General features: G+C 41.7%; 1 protein-coding gene across 4 annotated transcripts; it reads left to right on the top strand.

Annotated features, from left to right (window-relative positions):
• Positions 1–265: 265 nt before the first annotated feature.
• Positions 266–19,143, top strand: SLC30A5 (solute carrier family 30 member 5). 4 transcript variants are annotated; one of them, XM_062017936.1, is made up of 16 exons: positions 266–567; positions 771–893; positions 3,570–3,636; positions 4,664–4,749; positions 5,982–6,069; positions 7,581–7,668; positions 8,917–8,993; positions 10,094–10,264; positions 10,911–11,199; positions 11,567–11,775; positions 12,847–13,004; positions 13,590–13,719; positions 15,181–15,406; positions 16,649–16,875; positions 17,980–18,108; positions 18,663–19,143. In XM_062017936.1, exons 1-16 carry the CDS (start codon positions 494–496, stop codon positions 18,831–18,833), a joined length of 2,313 nt encoding a protein of 770 aa, XP_061873920.1. In that variant the 5' UTR covers positions 266–493; the 3' UTR covers positions 18,834–19,143. The 4 variants fall into 4 exon arrangements, with proteins under 4 accessions (XP_061873920.1, XP_061873921.1, XP_061873923.1 ...); XM_062017937.1 differs by lacking the exon at positions 16,649–16,875; XM_062017939.1 differs by lacking the exons at positions 266–567; positions 771–893; positions 5,982–6,069 and having other exon boundaries at positions 3,570–3,646.
• Positions 19,144–25,005: the final 5,862 nt, after the last annotated feature.

Raw genomic sequence — 25,005 nt, forward strand, 5'->3', positions numbered from 1 at the left:
GCAGTTTCGCTGGCGGGCCGTCGCCTGTGCCCTGGTGGGCCTCGGCTCCCCTCAACGCTGCAATGCGGGCCACGCTCCGCGGCTCGGCAGGCGGCGCGGACACAGCTTCCCGGCAAGCGACGGGTGAAAAGCACCCGCCACCCCTCGTCTCCTCAGCAAGCACGGCCTCTGCCGCCGCCTCCCACGTCACGCCGCCGGCCCTGCCCGCCCGCTTCCCCGCAGCGCCTGCGCAGGGCGCCGGCGCATGCGCGGGTTGCGTGCGGCCTACCCTCAGGTTCCGTCCCGTCCCGTCCCGTCCCGTCCCGTCCCGTAGCGCGGCGCGGCGCTGCGCGGCTCGGCGCGGCTCGGCGCGGCTCGGCTCGGCTCGGCTCGGCTGCCGGGGATGAGGTGTTGCCTCTGCAGGGGAGGCGGCCTGCGCCGCGCCTGAGCCTGCGCCGCGCCTGAGCCTGCGCCACTTCTTCCTTCCTTCCCGTACCCCTCGGCCCGCGCCGGCATGGAGGAGAAGTACAGCGGGCAGGTCTTAGCCGGCGGCGGCGTGCTGGGGCCCGTGGATGTGCCCAGCGCTCGGTAACGGCGGCGGGGCGGGAGCGTCCGCTCAGCTGAGCGAGGCGGGAGGGCTGCCCGTCGCCGTCCCTCCCGCTGTGGAACCCCAGGCACCGGCTTCTAGCAGCGGCCGGCAGTCTTCTGCGGCAGGAGCGCCGGGCAGAGGTAGGGGGCGGCGGCGGCATGTGTCTGGTGGCAAGCGCAAACTGCCCTCTGTCCTTTTGCAGGCTGACGCGGTACATCGTGCTGCTGTGCTTCGCCAAGTTTTTGAAAGCCGTGGGGATGTTTGAATCCTACGATCTTCTAAAAGCGGTCCACCTCGTGCAGTTCATCTTTATAGTGCAGCTGGGGTGAGTGTGCAGGACGGGAAGCGCCGCTGCTACAGCGCACTTGGCCTGTGGTGTTCTGTGGTAGCATCAGGTCGATACCCTGCATTATATTATGGTAGAGGAATCGAGGAGAAGGTACAGCAGTGGATCTGGGAAATAATCTGTTAGAAGTGTTTTACCTCTGCTCACTGTTGCTGGTCTTAGGCCAGGTGGGATTAGGGCAAAGTGCTGAAACACACCAAACCTTCTCAGGTTTCCTGAAGGGGGAGGGAGCATTGTCATGAGCAAGCGCTGCCCTGCTGTATGCAAGCTCCCAGTTTATTGTCAAGAGTTACATAATGTCTGGTTTTGCTCTTACATCCTGCTGGCCTTCAGGATTTGCCTGTTTTCCACTCTTACGCTGCTGCTTCTCACATTCGCAACCAGGCATTCTATAACATTACCTCATTCGCCAGCAATCAGTCTCATACTCTGAAGGTCAGTTTACATTTTTTCCAATTACCAGTTCTTTATTCCCACACACTGTAATGTCAGAATTGTAGACCATCTCAAGTTGGATAAGACCTATAAGGATCATCAAGTTCTAACTCCCTGATCCTTGCAGGACAGCTTAAAACTAAACCATATGACTAAAAGTCATCCAGACACTGCTCAAACTCTTGATGGCATGGTGTCGTGAACACTTCCCTGGGTAGCCTGTCCCAGTGACCAACCACCCTCTCAGTGAAGATTTTCCTAATGCCCAACCTGAACACCCCTTAAGCTGCTTCATTCAATGTCCTCGTGTTCTATTACAGGGCACCAAGAGGGGACATCACCTCTCCTTCCACTGCTCTTTAGGAAGCTGTAGTCTGTGTTGAGGTCACCCCTCAGCCTTCTCCAAGCTGTGCAAACCACATGACCTCAGACACTTGTAAGTCTTGCACTCAAGACCTTTCATCATCTTGGTCACTCTCCTCTCCACACTCTTTATAACAGTTTGATCTTATACTGAGGCACTCAAAACTCTACACTGTGCTGGAGGTGAGGACATAGCAGTGCAGAGTGAGACAGTCACCTCCCTCAGTATGCTACTGATTCTGTGCCTGAGGCACCCTGGGACACAGTTGGCCATTTTGGCAGCCAAGGCACACTGACTCATATTCAACTTGCCATCAGCCTAAACCCCCAGATCTCCTTCTGCTGTAATGCTCTCCCACCTCTTATCCCCCAGTTTGTAGGAATAACCAGGACTACCTGGCCCGAGGTGGAGAATCCAGCATTTGTTAAATTTCACACAGTTGGTGATTGTCCAGCTCTCTAACCTATCCAGATCTCTCTGTAAGGCCTTTCCTCCCTTGAGAAGTGTCTCTGGTTTTGCTACTTTAAAATTGATAACACTATGACAGTATGGATATAAGAAACTTGGATGTGTCCATATTTTCTTGAGAAAGGCGTAGAAGACGCGTTCTTCCTTGTAACTTGTATTCATATAGTTCTCTTGATCTTCAACTGCTATTGTTCCCTGATTGAGAGTTAATTGTAGAAGCTAATAGCAAATACACAGAAACAACATTTGCAAACACAATACTGCTTCGTGTTTACCTGAAACAACATGGAAGAGCCCTTCTGTAATAAACTTGTCAGAGTTAGAACATTTGGAATCCCATTTTTCCCTTTTATTTCAAATTTGTTTACACTTCTGGACTTCTCACTTGTGTGTTCTCAAGTACCGTAGTGTTTTTCTGCATCACTTACTCTTGATCCCAGTTGAGGAAGATACATGCTGTTCCATGCCATTTCTTGCAAGACCATGGATTCAGCATGCCATATGTGAATAAGTCTTTGGGAGTATTTGTCTTCCTAATAAAAAAGGTAATATTTTCCTTCAAAACTTCTGAGATTAGTTATTTTGATTCTGGTAAATCACAGACAGACATCTCATTAGCCAGTCTACAACGAACTTGCATTTAAAATTTCTGAGAACTGAATCATAGAATCACTTTGGTTGGGAAAGACCTTTAAGATCATAGAGTCCAACCACTAACCTTCACACTGCCAAGCCTATCACTAAACCATGTCCCTCAGCACGTCATCTGTGCATCTTTTAAGTATCTTGAGGGATGGTGACTACCAACTCCTTAGGCAGCCTCTGCCAGTGTCTTAAAAACCCTCTCTGAAAAAGTTCTTCCTTGTGTCTAATCTAAACTGCCCCTGGCACAACTTGAGCCCATTTCCTTGTATCCTGTCAGTCATTACTGGAGAGAAGAAATTGACCTCCGCCTCACTACAACTCCCCTTCAGGTACTTGTAGAGAGTGATCATGTCTCCTCTCAGCCTCTAGGCTAAATAACCCTGGATTTCTCAGCCAGTTCTCATCAGATTTGTGCTCCAGACCCTTCACCAGCATCATTCCTTGTCTTCTGAACATGCTTCAGCGCCACAATGTACTTGTAGTGAGGGGCCCAGAACTGGACACAGTATTTGAGGTGCAGCCTCCCCAGAAAGCTCACTTTGTAGTGATGTCTCACATATATAATGCAGCAGGGAAAATGAAACCTAAGTGAGTCGGACCAGCATGGCGTTTTAATGAATAATGTAGAAGAAGACATATTTTCAACAGCCTAATTAATACAAGAGATTGAGTTGTGTAGAGCTGGTTTGAATAAAAAGTTGATAGGTAATGTGCTGATAAAGAAAACTTTCTTCTTTTAACAGGTCTGCATTTTTTATGGTTTTGTTTCAAAAACCATTTTCTTCAGGAAAAGCAGTAACTAAGCGTCAAGTAAGTCAATGTATGTAATAGTGATTCACAGCTTTGTGGGTATTTGTGACAATGCAGCTCTTGCCAAAAATGAAAGCAGAACAAAGATAATAAGGGGCTAGTGAGTGCTCTTCAGACCTGTATTAAGTCCCCAGGATCTCGAGGTGTCAGAGCAGGGGCAGGGTGCAAGAACGTGTTTCTAAGAAACACGTTTTCTCTCTCAACCACTCCATATTTATCTTGGTTTTAAGTAATTGTGTGCACAAAAACTTGATCCGTATACAAGATCTGAAGGATAACCTTGGAAGTGTTCCAAATGTCATCTGCTTTCATAATTGGGCACGTATGGCAGAATTGTGCGACACAGGTGTGAGGAGCAATAAATTGCATCTTCAATTTGTTTTAAAAAATTTGTCCATTTATGGTTTTGCTGTTGCTAAAAAAAACTTAAATTCTGTATTTTGAGGATGTGATGTTTGTCATAAGCACTTTTCTTGTTTCATGCATGTGAAAAATTAATGCCTGTTCTTCAAAAACTTGCATTTACAGTTTGTAACAATGTATTGAATAGCTGAATTATAGCCTGACTTCTGAAGAAAGAATTTAACACATCCATAAGTATTTATAGATGTAATAACGTCTTTATCTGGGATGTTTTACCTAGTTCTATATATATTTATCAGATGGATGCTATAGATGACAAAATAAACAGCATCTTTGACAGGTGGAGGGCCTTAACCTTTTTTTCAGTGTTGTTTTTTCAGATTTTTTGTTAAAGAGATCTTGTTCAGTACTATAGAATGTCATACTGTGGTGCAAAAGAAATAATAAGTAGTTCTGGTTCATAATATTTCCAAACAAACCCTAACTGCCAAGCAAGTATTAAGAAGACAGTCTTACTCTAAATTTTGCAGAACTTCCATAGCATGCGTTTTCCTCTCTTATTTCTACAGCTGCTATGCTAAAAGAATGCTAATTAATGCCATGTTAGCACCTAATAATTTTGAAATTGTAGAGAAAATTACAATGAAATATCTTTCTTTTGTAGTGGATCAAAATTTTTAAGCATGCTGTTGTGGGATGTATCATTTCACTCTTGTGGTTTTTTGGCCTTACTCTTTGTGGACCACTGAGGTAAATATGTGTATTTACAGTAAAGAACATTTTATATTTTTAAGCTCTTTTTTTTGATCCTTGCCTGTCTTGCTCCTTGTGGTTTTGATTTTGTGTCCGTTACCCCATGATGCCAGCCTCTTACTTTATCTTTGTAAATTTTAAATGGGTCTTTATGCTTTTTTCTGTAAATTCTTTTGTGCTTGGGGAAAGCTACATAAAATTTCTGTAGAACTTGTCATTTTCTTCATTCATTCTTGGACAAGATGCCAGTGAAATTCCTCATAGCACTTGGACTGTTGCTGTGAGTCATACATCAAGATCACTGACTGTTTTACTGGTTGTGGTTTCCACCATTTCCCCAGTTGTTTATTGAATCGTTTGAAGCCCATGGCTTGACAGCTATGGACGGCAGTTTGCATTCCTGCGCCAGGTGACTAGAATCAGTTTCTGCATTCATTGCAGTGCACTGCTTTATCTGGTTGCGTGCCTGCACCATGTTAAAATTGGGTAGCGTTAGTGCACATGCTCTTGAGTGAAATCACTTGTGCTGTTTGTTAGCAGTACCAACTGAGTAACTGTAAAAAAAATAACATTAGACTTCCAGAAATGAAAGTTAATTTATTGGAAAGCATCTGCCATCAGAGAGAGAAAGGTAAAGCCTTAAACAACACATTTTATAAGTTTGAAGTTTTATCTTCCACACAGGAGAAGGCATACTTGAGAATAATCGGATTTCTTAATACTGTGGTGCCTTTCTGGTTGCTAGCAATCTTCTCAGAGCCAGTAACATGGACCCTATCAGATTGCATTGCTGTGCAGAGAATAGCAGAAGCATTTGTTAGCTTGACAGCAGTTATTACTTTCCTGTTCTGCGGTGGGGAGCTGTTGATACAGCTTGTTAGTCAGCCTTTGCTATCTGAAGGAGATACTGAGCAAGTTAGAACTTACTTTCAGCAGTCTAAGAGGTTCTGAGGATGCATAAGCTACTAGAGCATCAATACCTCAATGACTAGGATTTAACAATACAACCGAACAGGACCACCATTTTTTTGTGATGCTTCTGGCTGTCTGCAGCTAGATTGCTGATGAAGGCGAATAGGTTTGCATTTATTCTTTTGGATTGTTCAAACTTGCTGTTGAAATCACAAGGTAGATACTTGACTGCTGTGTCATTGAATTTTAGTTGAAATAGTATGTTAGGCTTGTGAAGTAGACCTGTAAGTGGACATGTCTGTTTCACCTTTTTACAGGACACTGTTGCTGTTTGAGCACAGTGATGTGGTTGTGCTATCACTCCTTAGTGTCTTGTTCACAAGCTCAAGTGGAGGACCAGCAAAGGTATTTTAAAAATTATTTTACCAAATGTAAAAATACTTATGCTATAAGTCCATGTACTTTTTACCTGGAACAAGCAATTTCATACTTACTCAGTAGAAGCTGAGCAGTCTTTTTTTTTTTTTTTTTTTTAGTTTAATTAGTGGTGAAACTGTAAGATATACTGCTTGAAATAATAAATACGATGTTAAGAGAGAAACCGTGAGTGAAGTTGTTGGAGATCCATGGCAGATGCCTGAAACATTTTTCTGGTTTTAGATTGAAAAGAACCTTTAGAATTATTTTTGCATTTAAGTGTAGAGAGGAGGTCTATGCTTGAGACACCCTTTGTCCAAGTCCCACACAGTGTCGAAAGGTGTTCTCCAGTTTTGCCTAATAAGCCCTAAATGTAATGAGCTTATCTTAGCACCTAGCAATCTTTGCCACTTTCACTCAAAACCATTGATAGCTGGAGGAGGATTTGTTATGATGTCATATACCCAAGGCTAGACTATTTGATGTGTAGGAGAAGGTCTGGCTTTGGTGCCACCTTGAGCTGGGAATTTTGAGATCTCTGCCTTATAGCTGCTGCTGCCGTTCTCTAATCACCTTCAGGCTGGCCTTACAGTGCACAATGGAGTCATCTGCTCTGCCCACCCTCCTCAAATTGAGATGCTTGGGGTATCCAGCAGGAAGCTCTTCATTTGCAAGAGAAGTTTCTTCTCCAGCAAACCACTCAAAGGGTAGCTGTAGAGCTCCAGAGGATTGTCAAGCTGTGTCTTTGTCACCTACATTCACAGCCTGGCAGCTCAGCTGCATATCTAAACCAAGGCAGAAGAAACAAGGGAGCAATAACTGTGTCCTGTGAATGTCTCAGCTTTAAGAAGTGGACTGTGGCAAACAGAAGTCCTCTAACTTCCAAAATGGGAATTTGATAGCTGTATTTCACTTTAAAAAATTTAATTTTAATAGTGTTTTTTAGCTGGAGAGCTCAGTGTCTTGCCAAGATCATGAATACTAAAATTGCAGTGTCTTAAATCAGGAAGCTCGGGGAGCTGGGATTTCACAGCTGCCTCTGTCCTTTCCCCAAGAAAGCAAAGCAGAGCTCCAATTTTTCTAGCCTTTGCCTCCCCTAAGATAAAATTTGACAGCTTGTCCACTACATCTTATTTATAGCTCCTTGATGCTACAAAATATTAAATCACCAGGCTTAATCAGCTGTACCTTCTGACAGGCAGAAATATGCCACAGAAGGAAGCAATCACACTTGAAGTTCATAAGATATAGGCTTCTAGCTTTAGTTAGAGTGGCGATTTGCTCTGAGTCATCTGGTAACTCATAGAATTATATTGTCAATGTCAGTTTTCTAAAAAAAAAAAACAGGATTTTTTTTTTTCCCCTCATATTTTTCTTACTTGAATTAAAATATGTTCGCATCAATCTGGGAAGCGGTGGGGGGGAGGGGACTGATGTCTTGTATTTTTTTACATTGATCTTACTTGCAATGTGGTTTTGTGGTTTTTTTTTTTTTACAGACAAGAGGTGCTGCATTTTTCATCATAGCTGTCATCTGCTTACTACTTTTTGATAATGATGACCTCATGGCTAAAATAGCAGAACATCGTATCCTTTCTTGCTCTGTGTAAGAGCCGGTGCATGTTATTACTGGAGAAGAGAGAAAGTGGAGTGTGCTGAATTAAATATGCTTGCGTTTTTCTTGATGGGAGTCTTTCAAGAATATTATAGTGTAAGATTTTACTTTTACATCTAAATACTGATAATTAGAGCTGAATTAATGGCATTGCTTACTTCGGTAACTTAAAACATAGCTGTAGATAATTGTAGTTGAAGGTTGAAGACTCCCTGCTCATGTGCACATATCAGACCACTTAGGATTGCTGGAAGCTTTCTTGATCATCTCCCCTGTTTGGGTTTTTTTTTTAGAAATTCTAGACATAATGGCTGTAGCCTAAGTTTGTGCAGTAAATGTTTGACAGCCTGGCTGGCAACCTTTTCTGCATATCCAGAAAAATTCATAGAACCATAGAGTGGTTTGGTTTGGAAAGGATCTTTAAAGGCCATCTAGTCCAAATTCCCTGCACTAAGCAGGAATATTTTTAACTAGATCTAGTTGCTCAGAGCCCTGTCCAACCTGACCTTGAATGTTCCTGGGATCCACGAACCACCTCTCTGGGCAACCGCCCAGTGTTTCACCGCCCTCACAGCAAAAAAATTCTTCCTTTATCTAGTCTGAATCTACACCCCTTCAGTTTAAAACCATTACCCTTTGTCCTGTCACAGCAGGCCTTGCTAAAAAGTCTGTCCCCATGTTTCCTACAAGTCCTTTAAGTATGGAAAGGCTGCAGTGTAGTTTCCCTGGAGCCTTCTCCAGGTTGATCAACTTTTCAGCCTTTCCTCACAAGAAGAGCTGTTGCATCCCTCTGATCATTTTTGTCCTTCCTCTGGACCCGCTTGTGCTTGTGAGTTAAGTTTAAATATTTAGAAAATGGAAAATATAGATCATACTTCAGACACCTCCCTGGTTTAGCGCTTTTAGTGATAATATCATTTTTAATGCCATTGAATATATTTCAAAGTCAGCTTTCCAGTCTTATATCATGACTGCTGTGCAGTATTGAACAGTGACTATGTTAACATGTTTTAAAATACCCCTTTTTTCCTCCCCTCTCCCCTAGTTTTTTTAACGATTTGCAGTGGAAATATTGACTGCTTTTCCCAAATTTAAGGACCTTAAAGCTCCTTTTACTTCCACTTACTGTGGTCTTCTGCTGCCTCTACCTATTCTTTGGTTTAAAAAAAAACAAAAACATCAGATGAAACTCTTCCTTAATTGTATTTTTTTTAATGTAGCTGAGGGGCATCATGACAGTGCTCTTACACATGTTCTGTATACAATCATTGCTTTCCTAGGTGTTGCTGATCACAAGGTAAGTAACTTTTATTTCAGTAGGTCAGTATTTACCTAAGTTTTATAAGAGAAAATTTCACCAGCTCAGAGCCTAAAGCCTAAAGCTCCAAGCCTAAATCAAAACAAAAATGTTACTGGACTACCACTGTAATTTTTACATCCTGATTGAGTATGAGCAGCTTCAATGCAGCAAGCCAAAGTATACAGTATTCAACTTGTAAGGCTGATAAGGACTTGGCTGTAACACATAACTTAAAAAGTCTCATTAAAATTATCATAAGGTATTCTGTCATCTGTGTTCCGTTGCTGTATGTGTTCCCAGTCTTTCTGATACATTAGATGCTTGTATTTTAAGACATAGATTCTGATACTTCTCTGCAGTATAGTCCCATTATATTTGGTGTCATGAATAACTTGAGTATCAAAATCTTACGGTGTGGCAATCAGCTGGCTCATTGAGGTGTTCTGTTACTTTAGTCCTGTTGCTAAATTTGCTGCATTGGGGACTGAAACTGGAAAAAAAAATATATGGAGCAGCTGAGACAGTATTAATCTAAAAATAAATCAAATATTAGAGAGACTGTTTAGCTGCGCAAAGTCAATGTGATCTAAGGGAAATGAGATGCTGTGTGTGTATCCTGTGATTAATTTATGGAACAATTTTCAAATAAAATATTGTGAAGAAATGTAGTAGGGTACAATTAAAGGTAAGTGAATGAAAGACTCTGAAAGCATAAGAAGCCAGGGTGACATGAGACTTTCGGGGCTTACATATGCTTTCAGTGCCTTTTTAATAATGGAAAATGGGAAACTAAGTTTTGTGTGATTTTTCTTTTTCCTCATATGCTCTTAACTACCAATTACCTGCTGTATGCCATTTAACACCATTGAGAGTTTTAAACTTCAAGTCATATTAGGTTGTTGTGAATAGTCATTGAAGTATAACTGTGTATGCTATATTACTGCTTTTAACTAGAGTGACAATTACAGGAACTGTCCTGTTTTTGGCTTTTGTTGATAAGGAAAAGCATATTAATTTTCTTCATTTAAGCATCACTGGGTTTGGAGTGAGGTCTTTGTCTCTAAAGAAATGCTAACAAGATCAATCTGTGTTTCCAGGGAGGAGTACTGCTTCTAGTGCTGGCATTGTGCTGTAAGGCTGGTTTTCACCTGGCTTCCCGAAAACTATCTGTAGATGTAGGTGGAGCCAAGCGGCTTCAAGCTTTGTCTCACCTTGTTTCAGTCTTTTTGTTGTGCCCGTGGGTCATTGTCCTCTCTCTGACAACAGAGGTAAGATAGCAAGTACAAAAATAAATGGGGTTTTTTTGTAATGCTTCTGCTTGTGAAGTGCAATTTAAATCTTTAAGATATCTTACCAAAGCTGCTACCTTTGGTTTTTTAGTAAGCTCTGTTTTAAATTTCTTCTCTGTATTTTGAAGTATATCTATGTGATATACTTAATCTCCTTTTCTGTGTGATAACTTTATTTCATCTTTCTAGCTCAGATACTATATCCTGGATTCATATACTAACATTGCACAAGTATTCATGACTGTATAAATACAAGGCTCTCTTGTTCCTGAGGAGCAGATTATGGTAATTTAAAGACGTGTTTGTTACTGCAAACGTGGCATTGTGTATGCCATTGCTTTTAAGCACATGAAAGAATCTAAAATAAGGTACTGTAGTACAGTCTGACTGTTGGACTCAATGATCTCAAAGGTCTTTTCCAACTTAAGCAACTCTGGGATGTTAGCTACAATGTGTCTTTCTGTAGCTGGAATGTTGGTTTCATGTGATAAATTGAAATTATAAAAGTATTTGTTTTGAGGGGTTTCCTAAAACATTCATAATGACAGTGAACTATATTTAATGCTGTATATACAGTCATATCTAATGGAGAACAATCCTGTTCGAAATCTACTTTTTGTTGCAGAGTAAAGTAGAGTCTTGGTCTTCTCTCATCATGCCTTTCATAACAGTCATCTTTTTCGTCGTGATCCTGGATTTCTACGTGGAGTCCATATGCTTGGTCAAGATGGAAGCTTCCACGTGTGCTAGATACGGATCCTTTCTTATTTTCATTAGTGCACTGCTTTTCGGCAACTTTTGGACACATCCAATAACAGACCAGCTTCGAGCTATGAACAAGGCACAACACCGTGAAAGCACAGAGCATGTTCTTTCCGGAGGGGTGGTAGTGAGTGCCATCTTCTTCATCTTATGTACGTATTCTTACTTATCTCTTAGTAAGTCTGTTGGCCATGTGACTGGGAAGCCAGTCAGAAAATGGATGCATGCAGAATTCTTTTGGATGATCTTTTTATGGCTTCACTGAATAAAAAGGGCCTGTAACTTTGTGTTCTTTTGGTGGCTGTCCACAAAAAAAAAAAAAAAAAAAAATAATAGAACTATTGTGAAAGTGATTGTCTAACCTTACATAGCAATGGAATCTAATGAAAAACCTCAAGTTGAAGTTGACAGTCACTTTGCTGCTTGCAAATTTCATGTTTAACTTTGCTGATAAAATACAATGTAAAATAGCTGTGAAGTTTAGAAACAGCAACAAAAACTTCAATACTTTCCTTGCAGCTGCCAATATCCTGTCCTCCCCCTCCAGGAAAGGGCAGAAGGGTACCCTTATTGGCTATTCCCCTGAAGGCACTCCTCTCTATAACTTCATGGGTGATGCGTTACAGCAGAGCTCTCAGTCGATACCCCGATTTATTAAGGAGTCACTGAAACAAATCCTTGAGGAGTATGATTCTAGGCAGATCTTCTATTTCTTGTGCCTAAATCTGGTAAGTTCATGGTGGTTTTCTGGTGGGTTTTTTTTTTCCAAACCCAATCACAGTAGTACATCCATAGTACAGTAAGAAGTTATTCTTTAAAAAGTCTTCCCCTTGATAGAGTATGTAATGATACTATGATAGCTTTATTAGGTGGTATGTTAAAATAGAAGATTCTTAAGCTACACATACAGTAAGAGGCAGTTCACCTTGATTTGTGCTCACTGGTGCTGTGTGCAACTGCGGCATACCAGTAAGTAAATGCTGTTACTATGATATGTTTTAGCTTGAGGTATCTCTCAGTGTTACTGGCAGATAAGCTGAAATAAAAAGTAAGAATGGGAAAAACAAAGCAGGAAGTATAGGTTTGATTAGTGTCATTGTGGATTAGGCTGCTTTTGTTTCTAGCTTGTGTCTTTCTTGAATAGGGAAAGATCAAGCAGTAAGCAAGATTAATATAACCACATGTGCAGAGATCTCACTTCATTCCATGACAATTATCCACAAAAACTGGGGAAGGAACTTGAAGTATCCATGATCACTTGAAGGGATTCCATTATGGAATATGAAGGATGGGGGGAAAAAAGTTACAGACAGATTAATAATAGTAAATCCTACAGGGAAAATGCATGTATGTGTTAAAAATGTTTCCTTCTGTACCCTTTTCAAAACTAAACAGTCTTCACAATTGGTGGAGAAAATTTTTACAGATGTATAGACAGCACTGCTTTTACACTAATAATGCAGAGTTGGTACAATATTTAATGACAAAACACTTACAATTTTGCCTGCATGATGTCAGTTCAAAATTCTAAATGAAAACTTAAATTCAACTCCTTAAATTCAAGGGCTGTTCCCTTTGGTCTAAGGCTTTTGGAAGGGCGGGTTCAAAAACATCTCTTCATAGACTTGGAATCTGTCACTTCTGTTTTGTTATGGGAAGACAGAAATGGTTTAGAAATTCTGTGAACCATACCTTTGAAAACTAACAAGCATCCTATGGAAAGAGTTTCCTGCTAGCTAACGAGACATTAAATGGCAAGTTAATCTTCACAGAAAAATTGAAACTCTGTTTTGTTTTAGGCTTTCACTTTTGTGGAGCTTTTTTATGGAGTGTGGACCAATAGCCTTGGTCTTATTTCTGATGGATTTCACATGCTTTTTGATTGTTCTGCATTGGTGATGGGCCTTTTTGCAGCTCTGATGACAAGATGGAAAGCAACTCGCATATTTTCATATGGGTATGTATATTAGATTCTTTAAGGACTTTCTAAGAAGTTTTGAAAATGTCCTGCTGTAAAGATATGTTTGAGATGTTTTAATGGTGCATGCTTCTGTGGCATTTTTGCCGGTTCTTCTAGTCCACTTGCATTTCCTTCTTATCCCTGTGAAAAAATATCTGAAATGTAATTTTCATTTATCTTTTCAAATAAAACTTTATGAATGTCACACATTTAGAGGTTACCTCAGTCTGTATGTGTATGTATGTCAAACAAAAAATGCTGAAGGTTAGTGTTTATATGAGGATTTCAGTTCTGCTGATGTGATCAAAATTTGTAGGGTTACATTGCGTAGCAGTGTAGCAGTTGAAGCCCTGAATGTGCAGTATATATTACAAAAACCAAAAACATTGTTGTAGCTTTATAGTATTAAACACTTGGACAGTGCAAACTAGCTATGTCTTAGTCAGAAGTAAATAACCCAGAAATTATCACACAATTTTGTGGCATTGACGTAAAAATCAAAGCAATCTTAATGCTTTACTAAGTGTATTATAGCTTCAAAATTTTTCCTTCAATCTGAAAAGTACGTGTGCTCATTTTCAGGTATGGACGTGTAGAAATTCTCTCTGGATTTATTAATGGCCTCTTTCTCATGGTAATTGCTTTCTTTGTCTTCATGGAATCAGTGGCCAGACTGGTGGATCCTCCAGACATAGATACAAATATGCTAACTGTAAGTTTTGTCATTCTCTTTGAATGTTGTTTGGCAGTTAACACCTCATTTATGTTTGTTTATGTCTTATTTAAAAAAAAAAAAAAAGTTAAGGAGACTAAAGTTGTATACTGAAGAGATTTAAACTGTGCCTTCACTTTTTAACATGTTCTAATTTTAGAATCAAAACTAGATCTACTTTTGCAGTTTTAGAAAAATATAGAGGGCTGAAGGCAATGTAATTATAACAGTAATTATAAACTGAATTTTTCCCAATATATTACAGCTGTAATCATTTTAGGTGGTGATCCTTCTGCAATAAATAATCTATACAATACTATTTTGGTTCTGCAGCTTGCTATGTATACCAATGTCAATTATTACAGAAAAGATTTTGTGCTAGTCTCTGAGAAAATTTAAAAAACAGCCAGAATTCGTAATATTATGCTGAATTGTCTTACTGTGGCATAAAAATCATGGAGTTCTGCACAGCTAATCCTAATTACAGCCTGTGACTGTCTACCTTCCGCAGCCTCTTTAGAGACTTCCTACCTAAACTTTCAAGTTTCATTTTCAAATGTAATGGTTCATTTTTTGCAAAATGATTTGGTTTTATTATGGAATCCTGCAAATACGAGTTTTCATTTATCACATTTCCAGCTTCATTTCTTTTCTTTCACTGAGACACTCAAGTTTGTGCTCTCATGCTCTCTTCAGTAACAAAGAGAAAAATTTTTATGTAGGCACAATTAGAAACATACATTACTGCAGTCAAGGCCTGAATTGTTTTTTTCTTTTTAATGTTCAATATTTGCTCTGTTTTATCTACTAATTTTACTGATTTTGCTTCTTGGGGGTGGTATGGGGTTAATCCCTGTACATGAGTAGTCTGCATCACCAAGGAGAGGTGTAATAACCCCTGAGTAGGACGTAACTCCTTTATTAGCTGATACTACTCTTCAAGAGAAGAGTAGAAAATCAGGCAGACAGATAAAATGCACAACTCAACCAATAAAGCGGCATTTGTCTTCAGTTAAATACGATTTTAGATGAGTGTGTGTGTCCCAGATGCAATATAATTTTTTTTTCCAACGAAAGCAAAACAAAGTTTGCATTCCAATCACTTTGTCTCTTCTTGTAAGTAAATATAATCAATCGCCCCTTCTTAAAATTGTTATCCTGCCCTGAATTGCATTTATTACTTTTTGCGTTTTGGTGGTGGTTATTGAGTGGACCTTTTGGGAAGGTTGGGGAGAATTGGATTTTTTTGAGAGGGAAAGAAAATTCCCTTGAAACCATCTTGTGTAGTGAAAGTAATGTGATGAGGAATCAATACTAGAATAATCATTCTGTTCATGTTAATGCTTCCACAGTTTTCCTTAAGATCAGGTACATGATGTTTCTGATTATCTTATGCTAGAAAATAAACTTGACCACCTGGGAAGATGTAGTGAAGTTAAAGGGTTTTTTCCCCTTTCACAGCCAGTCTCCGTTGGAGGGCTGATGGTAAACCTCGTTGGTATTTGTGCCTTTAGCCACGTGCACTCTCATGGGACTTCTCGGGGAGGCTGTCACTCACATGAGCACAGCCATTCTCACCATGGGCACAGCCACAGCCATGGGCACAGCCATTCCCACAGTGACCACAGCCACAGCCATGGACATTCCCATGGGTCTTCTGGAGGAGGCATGAATACTAACATGAGAGGCAAGTACAAATTGATTAATTGTAAACAATGTCTGTAATTTCCAGCAGATTTTGAAGACCCTCAGAGTCAGAGCAGTACTTGCATCATTCTCAAAATCTCTCTCCGGGAGTGATCTGACAGCCACGTAATACGGTATACATGAATTTCTCAAACTGTTTCTTCATTAATAAGTTTCCCTTGAAGAAACGTAACTTCAGTTTTTATTTTGCATGTCTTTCTTAAATGTGGATGATACCTAAGGACCAATAAAAAGCATTTATCTGCAGTCTTCACTAAAATTATGAGCAGTCATTATAAACCTTACTGAATAAGCTTAAAGTCCTTGTTTCCAAGTTCCACAGAGAAAGGAAAGTACAAAGCTTTTCTCTATTAAAGACATTACCATTCTCACAGGTATCTTGTGACAGCTGTTTGTATAAACACAAGGGGAGGGGATAAGAAGCAGAAGAAATACAGAATAACAGTTCCTAGATGTGATTGTAAGACAACCGCCTGGCTTATAAAAGAAATCTATCAAGTAATGATATTTTTTCTCTGTAAGCTTGTCAGAGCATAAGCATTTTAGCAAGTAGTCTTGTGTTTCCTTGGTTGACATACTAATTCAGCTGGCTATTTTGTTGTCCGGCATTTTGGTGAAGGCTGCCTATATTCTTAGCTGTTTCAATAGTCTTTCAAATCCTGACACTTAACTAGCACTAATCTTACAAATGGTTAGAGATTGTTTTTCAGTGTACGTTGAGAGTGCCACCCACTGGTAAAGCAGTATAAAACCCCTTGCAGTAGCAGAAAGGCAGTCTTTTTGGAAGAGAGTTGGCATTAAAAAAAAAACCCCAAAGGATTTGTTGGTATCTGTTCACATTAGCAGGCTCGTGCATTTACACTGAACTTTTTCTCCTCTGCTAAGGGTCGATGAGTCCTTCTGTACAGAGTTAAATAATTATGCCCCAGAGAACAAATCCCACCAAAACTTTTAAAACTGTTTACCCTTCATCAGCCTAGATGTCTGCCTAGATCGTCACAATGTGGAGTAAAAAATGGTTTTTTACATTGATTTGTAATTAAACACTAGAGAAGCTCAATGTTTTGTTTATTTGCACCAGGTCAGGCAGATGTTTACCTCTGTTTAGCATGAGGGGTCTTGGTTATATTTACTAAGCCCTGCTGCATCTCTGCTGTTAAACATGTATGTACGTTTTAAACAGATCTGTTCAACTTATTCACTCAGTTTATTTTGTTTTCAGGTGTGTTTCTCCATGTGTTAGCAGACACTCTTGGCAGTGTTGGTGTTATTGTATCCACAATATTTATTCAGCAATTTGGATGGCTCATAGCTGATCCGCTCTGCTCCCTTTTTATTGCTATATTGATTTTTCTTAGTGTTATCCCACTATTAAAAGATGCCTGTCAAGTGCTTTTGTTAAGGATACCTCCAGAACAAGAGAAAGATCTGCATGCTGCTTTAGAAAAGGTCAGAACTACAATTTTGAATGTTTTCATACACAAATATCAGAAAGCCATAACTGTTTTTAATAATTCTAAAACCCAAGTGGGTCAGTCCAACAGCTTCTTAGGCAACGTCATGTCTCAAGTTAGTTTAAGTCTGTTTTGCAGACATATGACAGGATTAGGAGTTCTACAGATTAAAAAAAATATGGTAATATCTTTTGCTTTTATGACTAGCTTATGATTTCAGGTGAGTTTGTTAACAGTGTTGGAAGAATATCTAGTACTAAGGAAGTCATGTAGCAAGAGGGACATGGAGGTGCTGAAGTGTGTCCAGAGGCAAACAGAAAAGCTGGTGAAGGGTCTTGGAGCACAAGCCTTATGAGGAGTCACTGAGGGAGCTGGGCATGTTTAGAGAAGGCTGCCCGGGGAGGTGATGAAGTCACCATCCCTGGAGGTACTCAAAAGACGCACAGATGAGGTGCTGGGGGATATGGTTTGGTTTAGTTTACTAATAGGCTTGACAGTGTTAGGTTAGTGATTGGACTTGATCTTAAAAGTCTATTCCAGCCATGATGATTCTATGATTCTATGGTCCCATACCGGCTACGGTAGAGAAAAGTAACTGTCCCAAAACCAGCACACAGACCTGGTACCAAGATTAATTTTAAAAAATCATAAATTATGGTAAGATACTATTGCCTCTAAATTAAGTCAATTAAGTAAATTATTGGAACTAAGCAGCTGTTCGTCCTTCATAGTGAGGTGACAGATGCCCTAGAAATGGTTAAATGCCTAGACAGCTTTCTGATTGGTTTGTCCATCGATATTACTGTGGTCTATACACTAAACCATTTTTTCCTTATCCTGTTTAGTATTGCACTCTGCTGTATTTTTCATTTGGTTTGAGTTTTAGCCTCTCATCTTTGACAGCAGTAGCAAGGTGACCTTTCAGAACTATGTATTTCTGAACAGCTATTTCCAGCTATTCCAGCTATTTCTTAGCTGGAAAGCTGCTTTGCTGTACAGCTTTGTTTTCCTATGAAGTATTTGCCACCGTTATCTGTGTGCATACACAAGTTAAAAATGTGTTGGCAAGTTAATTCTTGCTATTGTAATTTTTTTACAGATTCAAAAAATAGAAGGAGTCATATCCTACAGAGATCCTCATTTTTGGTGTCACTCTGCAAGTGTTGTGGCAGGTACAATACACGTGCAAGTGGTTTCAGATGTGTTGGAACAGAGAGTTGTTCAGCAGGTAAGGTGCGAGGTTTTTAGACCTTAGTGTCCCAATTTCTTACTCTGTGGCCCTTTTTGAGTCACAGACTGAAGTTTGAAGCTGCTGTTTGTGATCATTTTTCTAGCTATTAGTTCATGTCTTAGAGCTGATGTCTAATGCTGTGCTTTCTCTTGCCTGCTGGCTTGGAATTGGTTGCATAAAGACTTGTTTGCTAAAACAACTTTCCAGTAGCATTGAAAAGTTTGTCTATGTCTGCTCTCAGATAAAGAGGAGGTGGATTTCATGTACCAAACAGGCAGTAAACAGCAAGGATATCTGGATGCAAATCTGGCTTTTATAGCTGGCACACTATCTGTCTGCCTTGATTTTTTCTTTTCCTTAAAAAGACACTTATTTCCTTGAGCAAGACACTGAGAATTACCGGTCACACAGAAGCTGAAAAGCCAGAGCTCAATTTCCAGAAAATTGAGTTCTTTTTTTGTCTGCAGTATTTCAGAGCTAGAACGCTGCAAGTTAACTGTGAAATGCATACCAAAAGTAATACTACTGTTAACTACTATTCTTCTGTTCAGGTTACAGCGATTCTGAAAGATGCTGGTGTAAACAACCTAACTGTCCAAGTGGAGAAGGAAGCTTATTTTCAACACATGTCTGGGCTCAGTACAGGGTTTCAGGACGTCCTTGCAATGACTCAGCAACTAGAGTCCATGAAATACTACAAAGATGGTACTTATATCATGTGATACCAAGTGGTGCTCACCAAAGGAGGTATAAATGGTGAAGCTGTAGGATTCCACATTTGTATTTTTGTCTGGAGATCTTGCACATGCATGTATAGAAACAAAGGTACTATACCTTTGGACTCTTTTTTTTTTTAAAGCATACTGTCTTTAATAAAATTGGATCAATATGCTTTTATAAAGGCAATAAGATGAACTTGTATATTTGCAGTATTCATGGAAAAAACTGAAATCTTAAATACTGTACTTGTTTATTAAACAGAAGTCTTGCGACTTGTGGATGAACAAGGATAAATTCCATACTTTCTCTTAATTGTGGAACGTCATGATTATAATTTCACGTTTGTGGTGGGAAATGGAGATAGTTTATACTGGAATGGAAACATAATCAACTGGAAAATAATATTTCTTTCAAACATTTCTTGAAGACTTTCAATGAAAAAAGTGCATCTTTAATATGAGGAGTAAAAAACAACATGAAGTCTTGTTTTTTGCACGCTCTGTTAAATAACAGAAATATACAGTTTTTATGTTATGTCTCAGCATACCAATCTGATTTCTAAAATTCATTTTAATGCATCAGAGCAAACAAGCATTACCGTTTTAAATTTTTATCTTTTTTTTTTTTTTAAAGAGAGAAGTCCACAGGCTAACAGTGAGAAACTGGGGTGGGAAAAAATTGCAGGCACTTTTCTGCTTCCTTGGGAGACTCATAATCAAAAACCCACTCGATTTTTGTAATAATAATTTGTACAAATTTGTAGAAATTACTTAATCTTTTAAAGCCTTTTTGCATTAATAACTGCACATGCACTAGTGTGGAGCTATAAGTAATAAATTGGAGAGCGTACTAGCACTCAACTAAATTTCCCCCCTTGGAGATACATTATTCTGCCATTTACTTGTTTTTTCATAATACCTGACACAGCTGCAGGTAGCCAGCTGTAGCTTTGCATGTTACCCAGGAAGTAGTCCAGGTTTAGAGTGCTAAACTGTGACAGTAGTCTAGGACTCAGCAAGCTGCTGAAACAAAGTGGAAATTGAGACTCTTGACTGGAAAGAGAAGGAGCATGTTCAGTAAAAAAAATGAATTTGTTGAGGTCGTAATACTGTGAAGGAAACAAATTCCTGTCCTTAGTGAAAACCTTTCAATGGGATAATGAATAACATGTCTACAGAGGTAGTTATTCTTAGATCTGTTTACAGTCTTCCTGTGCCCTCCTTTCTTGTCTGACGCCCTTAAATATATAACTTGGAATTTCAAAAATCAGTGGTTAGCAAGAACAAGTATGTCTTTCCTCATTCCAGGTATCACAGCAGTCTTGTTATACTGTTTTCTTGTTCAGGTATTTAGGATCAGCACCTGAGTATCATTATAAAGACCAAACTTGGTGGTGGTGGAATCCTGAGGACAGAGTGTAGGATTTATGTGATCAGATGAGACTCACCAGCAATGCAGTTTGAAATGTTGTTGAGCAAATCTGCTTCTCTTGTGATTGGACTGTTTATTCAAACTGTGTAGTCTCTTTTGTAATTTTTCAACATGTTTCCATCCGCCAGTGCTTTGTTAAAACACTATCTAGAATGTGGGACCTACTTGGATAGACGGCGGTCACTGAGTTTCTAAAAGTTGCATTGCATTTACAAAGAGCGGTGAAGATTGACTCTGTGAATCAAATCGTAGTCTCTTATTTTTCAGGACAGCGCTGCAGAAACAACAGAGTTCACAAAGCTCCATGCTCTTTTCATTCCATTTGTGCCTCTAGCAGAGGTTTTTCTTGCCTTTCCTCCCCAAGAAGGCTCAGATGCTTTGAATAACAGTGCTTCAATTGTGTTTGGCCTATAAGTAGGGTGATTTGGTTTTGAAAACCATTCTCAAACAATTCATTTAATGTTTACATGTGCCACTCAGGTCTGAGGTGATTCTTCTGGATCTGACAGTATATCACCAAATCAATGATTAGCCCTATAGTTGTCGTAATACAATTGAAAAGCCTTCATACTTGCCACAACTTTGCTGAGCAAATGAGAATTTCCTACTTCAACTGCAAACAACAGGACCCAAAGCAAATGAAGGTGTCTGGGACCGTGTTACATGATCATGGCAGGGAAGATCAGCTTGTACCTGGATCCTTCACAGCCACATGCAAACCTGCACCTTAACATGCACTCAGCAGCTTTTACCCAACAGTGTTTTTTCCTGGCTACCCTGAAGGGAAGGCAGTGGCAATAAAGGTTTCTATTAGTTGGACAAGAGCTTGTACTTGGCAATAATCCTCAAAAGAAGGGTTTGGGCTTCCCTGTCCTGCAAGATCTATTAGAACTGTGCTGTAAGGTCATATTTTCAAATTGCTGGTTGTCGTGGTTTAGGCCCATCAGGGAACAAAGGCCACGATTAGCCTCGAGTACTGAAGCGGCTGAGGATTGCTCGAGGGCAGGGAGAGCTTAATTGCCACTTAAGGTTCAGGACAAAACAGACCAGGCTACTCGGTTTGGGGAAGAAAAGAGAAAATCATTTAATGCAACATCAACTAAAACATACCCCCAAAAACCCAAACCATAACCAAAATGAAACAACACAGAGTAATACATCAATGAAGAGTCCAACCAGCCTTTTTAAGAACACCTTCTTGCCACACCTCCCCTCTTCCCGGGCTCAGAGCCCTGATCCCAGTGTTTTTACCCTGCCCCCCCCGAACGGTTCAGGGGGGCAGGCAGTGGGGGTTTCAGTCAGTGTGTTCCTGATAGCTTCTGCCGTTTGTCCCTCCTCAGGACGGGTGAACTCCACACCAGTCCTCCCTGCAAGTCCGTGGGGTAACTCACACACATGGCAGCCCTGCACGGGCTGCTCCAATGCGCACCCATGCCAAAGGCTGCAGCTCCTCTCTGCCTCTCGTGTGGGGCTGCTCTGCGGCCTGCAGGCTCTCCAGCACGGCCTGGGCCATGGCCGTCTCCCCACACAGTCCCTCGCCCGTCCGGGCTCACTCACATGGAGCTGCTGGTAACTCTCGGTCCTGCCATGGATCTCCATAGGTTGCAGGGGCACAGCTGCATTCTCGCCACGGCTTGCAGAGGAGTCTCTGGTCTATTGCTTCTTCTTCCTTCCTCCTTCTCTGGCTGAAGGGTCTGCATGGTCACCTCCATCTTGTATCACTCTTACACCTCCTGCCAGCACTTCAAATTCCCGTCCCCTAAATAGTGCTGGCAGAGGCGCCAGATTGGCCCAGCCGGGCCGGAGGTGGGTGTGAACCCAGGAGCTGGGGGAGAGTCCGCAAACCCTTTACTGGGTCTTCACTGCAACCCACTCCCCCTGTTACTAAGCCAAAAGCTGCTCCTGGCTAAACCAGAACACTGGTGTAGGACAACTGATTTATATTTTAGTAAATCCTGTGGTGGGGGAGCTTTTAGTTGGTTTGTGTGCAGACAGGTGAAACAAAACACTTTCAAAGATGAAACAGATTTAAAGCAAACTGCATCCATATATTGTACATCCAGCAGCAAGTAGTATACATGTATATAATGAGGAAAAAATAAACGTATTTTTTCAACAATGCTTTACATTGTGCATCTTGACTTTCCGGGTTAAAAACGCCACTGGGATGTAAATAGGGGCATCTGTGAAGAAAAAGCCTGTACCAAAAGCGAGCTTCAGTTCTGTCTGGAGCAGGCCACACAGCAGCCGATTTGAGGCAGGCAGCTCAACAATACGCTTCCAAAACCACTGTCCTGAGCGCATCTCCTGCTGCCGGAAGCTGCCAGACCCAGACCCGGAGCTGGACCTGCGCCGTTCTCGAAGCCCACAGCCGTAAGTCGCCAGCCACCCCTGTAACGCATTGGGCGGAGCCGCCAGCAGCCAACAGGGAGGCAGTGGGTGTCCAATAAGCGGCAGCAGTCAGGGTGCTGCGCATGTGCTTCGCTTGGTGACCCACCAGCATGTCTGTGATCCTCAGGGTAAGTGTGGGGCTGGGTAGACCGCCAGTGCACAGCGGAGAGGGAGCGGAGTGGGGAGTCTCGCCGCAGCATGATCGCTGCTCGCCCTAACCTGCTCCTTTCACCCTGATGGCCCCCATCTTTGAGGGCACGGCGGGGTGCAGCAGGTCAGCCTTCGTGATTCTTCACCTCACCTCGGTTTGTTAGTGACGGGAGGGGTGGTGGGTGTGTGCGCACTTCAGGGGTACCCACTCAGTGTCCCCTACATCACCTTCAGCCCTCAGCTTTGGGGGTGTGTGGCCGTGCAGCTCTCCTCCAGCCCAGCAGGAGCGCTTGGGACCCTTCTCTACTTCCCTTCCTCTAATCCTCTGGCTCCGGGTGTGCTGCAGTGCAATCCTGCCCACACTGTTTTGGTGGGCAGGCTCAGCCGCTGACCACCGCTCCTCTCCCTGCCGCAGAGCCGCAGGACATGTGAGGAACCAGAACCCATGAAGGTGTGGTGGACCCACGCAGCCCTGGGGAACATCAGCAACCAGCTCATCGAGCCAAAGGTGCTAGCTCCCGCCAAGAAAGTGAAGGTGAACTGGAGGCGCAGCCGAGTCACACAGCTAGGCTCTCCTCCTGCAGGCAGAAGGTGTTTACCAGGAGGACACTGGCGGCTGCTGCCAAGGAGGCAGTGCAGCCACCAGCCCCAAAGCCTATGCTCCAGCCTGTGCCACAGCTCTTCCAGGTACCGCCTGCCACCTCCCTGGGCTGTGTGCCCTCTCCCCTGCCCGGGGCCGGGCTGAGCAGGGGCTGTGGTCTCAGTTGCAGCCCTGGCACCATGGGGTGGCTGAGGCACAGCCTGACCCCAGGGAGCCTTTGCTCGGGAGGTGCTGGCAGCACTTATCCCAGTTTTCCTTGTAACTGGAGCCTCAGTCTCCAACCCCTATGGAACCACGTGGATGTGCTAAGTCAGAGTACATGCTGTGTCAGGCTTTTTCTGATGTCTTGCTTGATGTGAAAGCTGTAGATGCAGAAGATGATGATGACCCACACTTCTGCAGCAGCTATGTGAAGGACATCTACCAGTATGAAAGGCCTTGATGTTGGTAGGTCTACATCTGAACTGTAAGGGGCATCTGCTGAGTGCAAATGGGTAAGTCAAGCTTATCAGACCACCTCCATGTTTGGGACTTGGTATGTCTGTGCACCAGTAAAGGGGACATCAGTAGGGCAGTAAGCATTTGTGGAGAAATCTCTTGCTGATACAGGGCATGCAGTCCTGTTAGAAGCATGCTTACACAATCCAAGCTGTAACACAGTTAGCAAGGTCAATTTGACCTTGGGCACATTCCAGGAGAAGACTGCCTGAGACAATGAGCAATTAAGAAGTAAAAGCAGGATATTTTTAACCACAGCTGTGCTGAGATATTGTTTAAACTAAGAGTGTGAACACTAGCAATTAACCAATTAGTTTGTGCAAAGTAGTATATGGCTTTGTAGATGTAACCAATAACCATTATGTTACTATCACCTGAATTCTGTACTAATATATAAATATCAGTGTGTATTACTAATAAATGGCCTTTGACTCTAACTCCATGAGGATATGTCTCTGACTCCAAAAGTTCTTGCGCTTTTCAATTACATCAATTGGTGCCCAAACAGGGACTGGGATACCTTCAGATAGCACTTAAACGCGTAAAATCTCCTGAAACTGCATCCTGGCACGGACATTTTGCAAAGGAGGCAAGTGGTGTCCAAAACGAGAAGGGAGGACAGGCCGACACAGTTAGTGCATGAACTGGATCTTCTTTGGTAAGACTGCTTATAATATGGATCGGGAAGCAGCACTCACACTGCCTGAAACGATTCTTGCTAGGCGAGAGGTCAGTGTGAGCACGAAAAAGCTCCATGAGCTGTGCCGGTAGATAAAGGACATACAAAGGAACCGCAACTCCTATTTCGTATATCTGAGTGGCGAAATTGGAAACCTTCTCTGGGAAGCCACTATTACTGGTGATAAGGACAATAGTAAAATCAGTGAAGATCTAGGTCTCGTTTAGGGAGACGTGATAAATACTTTAAAAGAAATGCAAGCAGAATGTGGCCATGGTTGCAGCCCAGACGTTAGCCGCTACACCGAAGCCCAAAGAGACAGCGGAATGGACAAGCTCCTGCAGGAAGTATTAAAGAAATGAGAACAACTAGAGACCATCGAAGAGCAGCCGCGCCCAGTGCACAGCCCGTCGCTGAGCTGGGC

This window comes from Colius striatus, chromosome Z (genome assembly GCF_028858725.1).
Source record: "Colius striatus isolate bColStr4 chromosome Z, bColStr4.1.hap1, whole genome shotgun sequence".
Lineage (NCBI taxonomy): Eukaryota > Metazoa > Chordata > Aves > Coliiformes > Coliidae > Colius > Colius striatus.

Coding starts and splice junctions, on each gene's coding strand:
- SLC30A5 (XM_062017936.1), top strand. CDS start 494: ATGGAGGAGAAGTACAGCGGGCAGGTCTTAGCCGGCGGCGGCGTGCTG. Junction 11,776..12,846: donor ATTTCTTGTGCCTAAATCTG/GTAAGTTCATGG, acceptor GTTTTGTTTTAG/GCTTTCACTTTTGTGGAGCT. Junction 13,005..13,589: donor ACTCGCATATTTTCATATGG/GTATGTATATTA, acceptor GCTCATTTTCAG/GTATGGACGTGTAGAAATTC.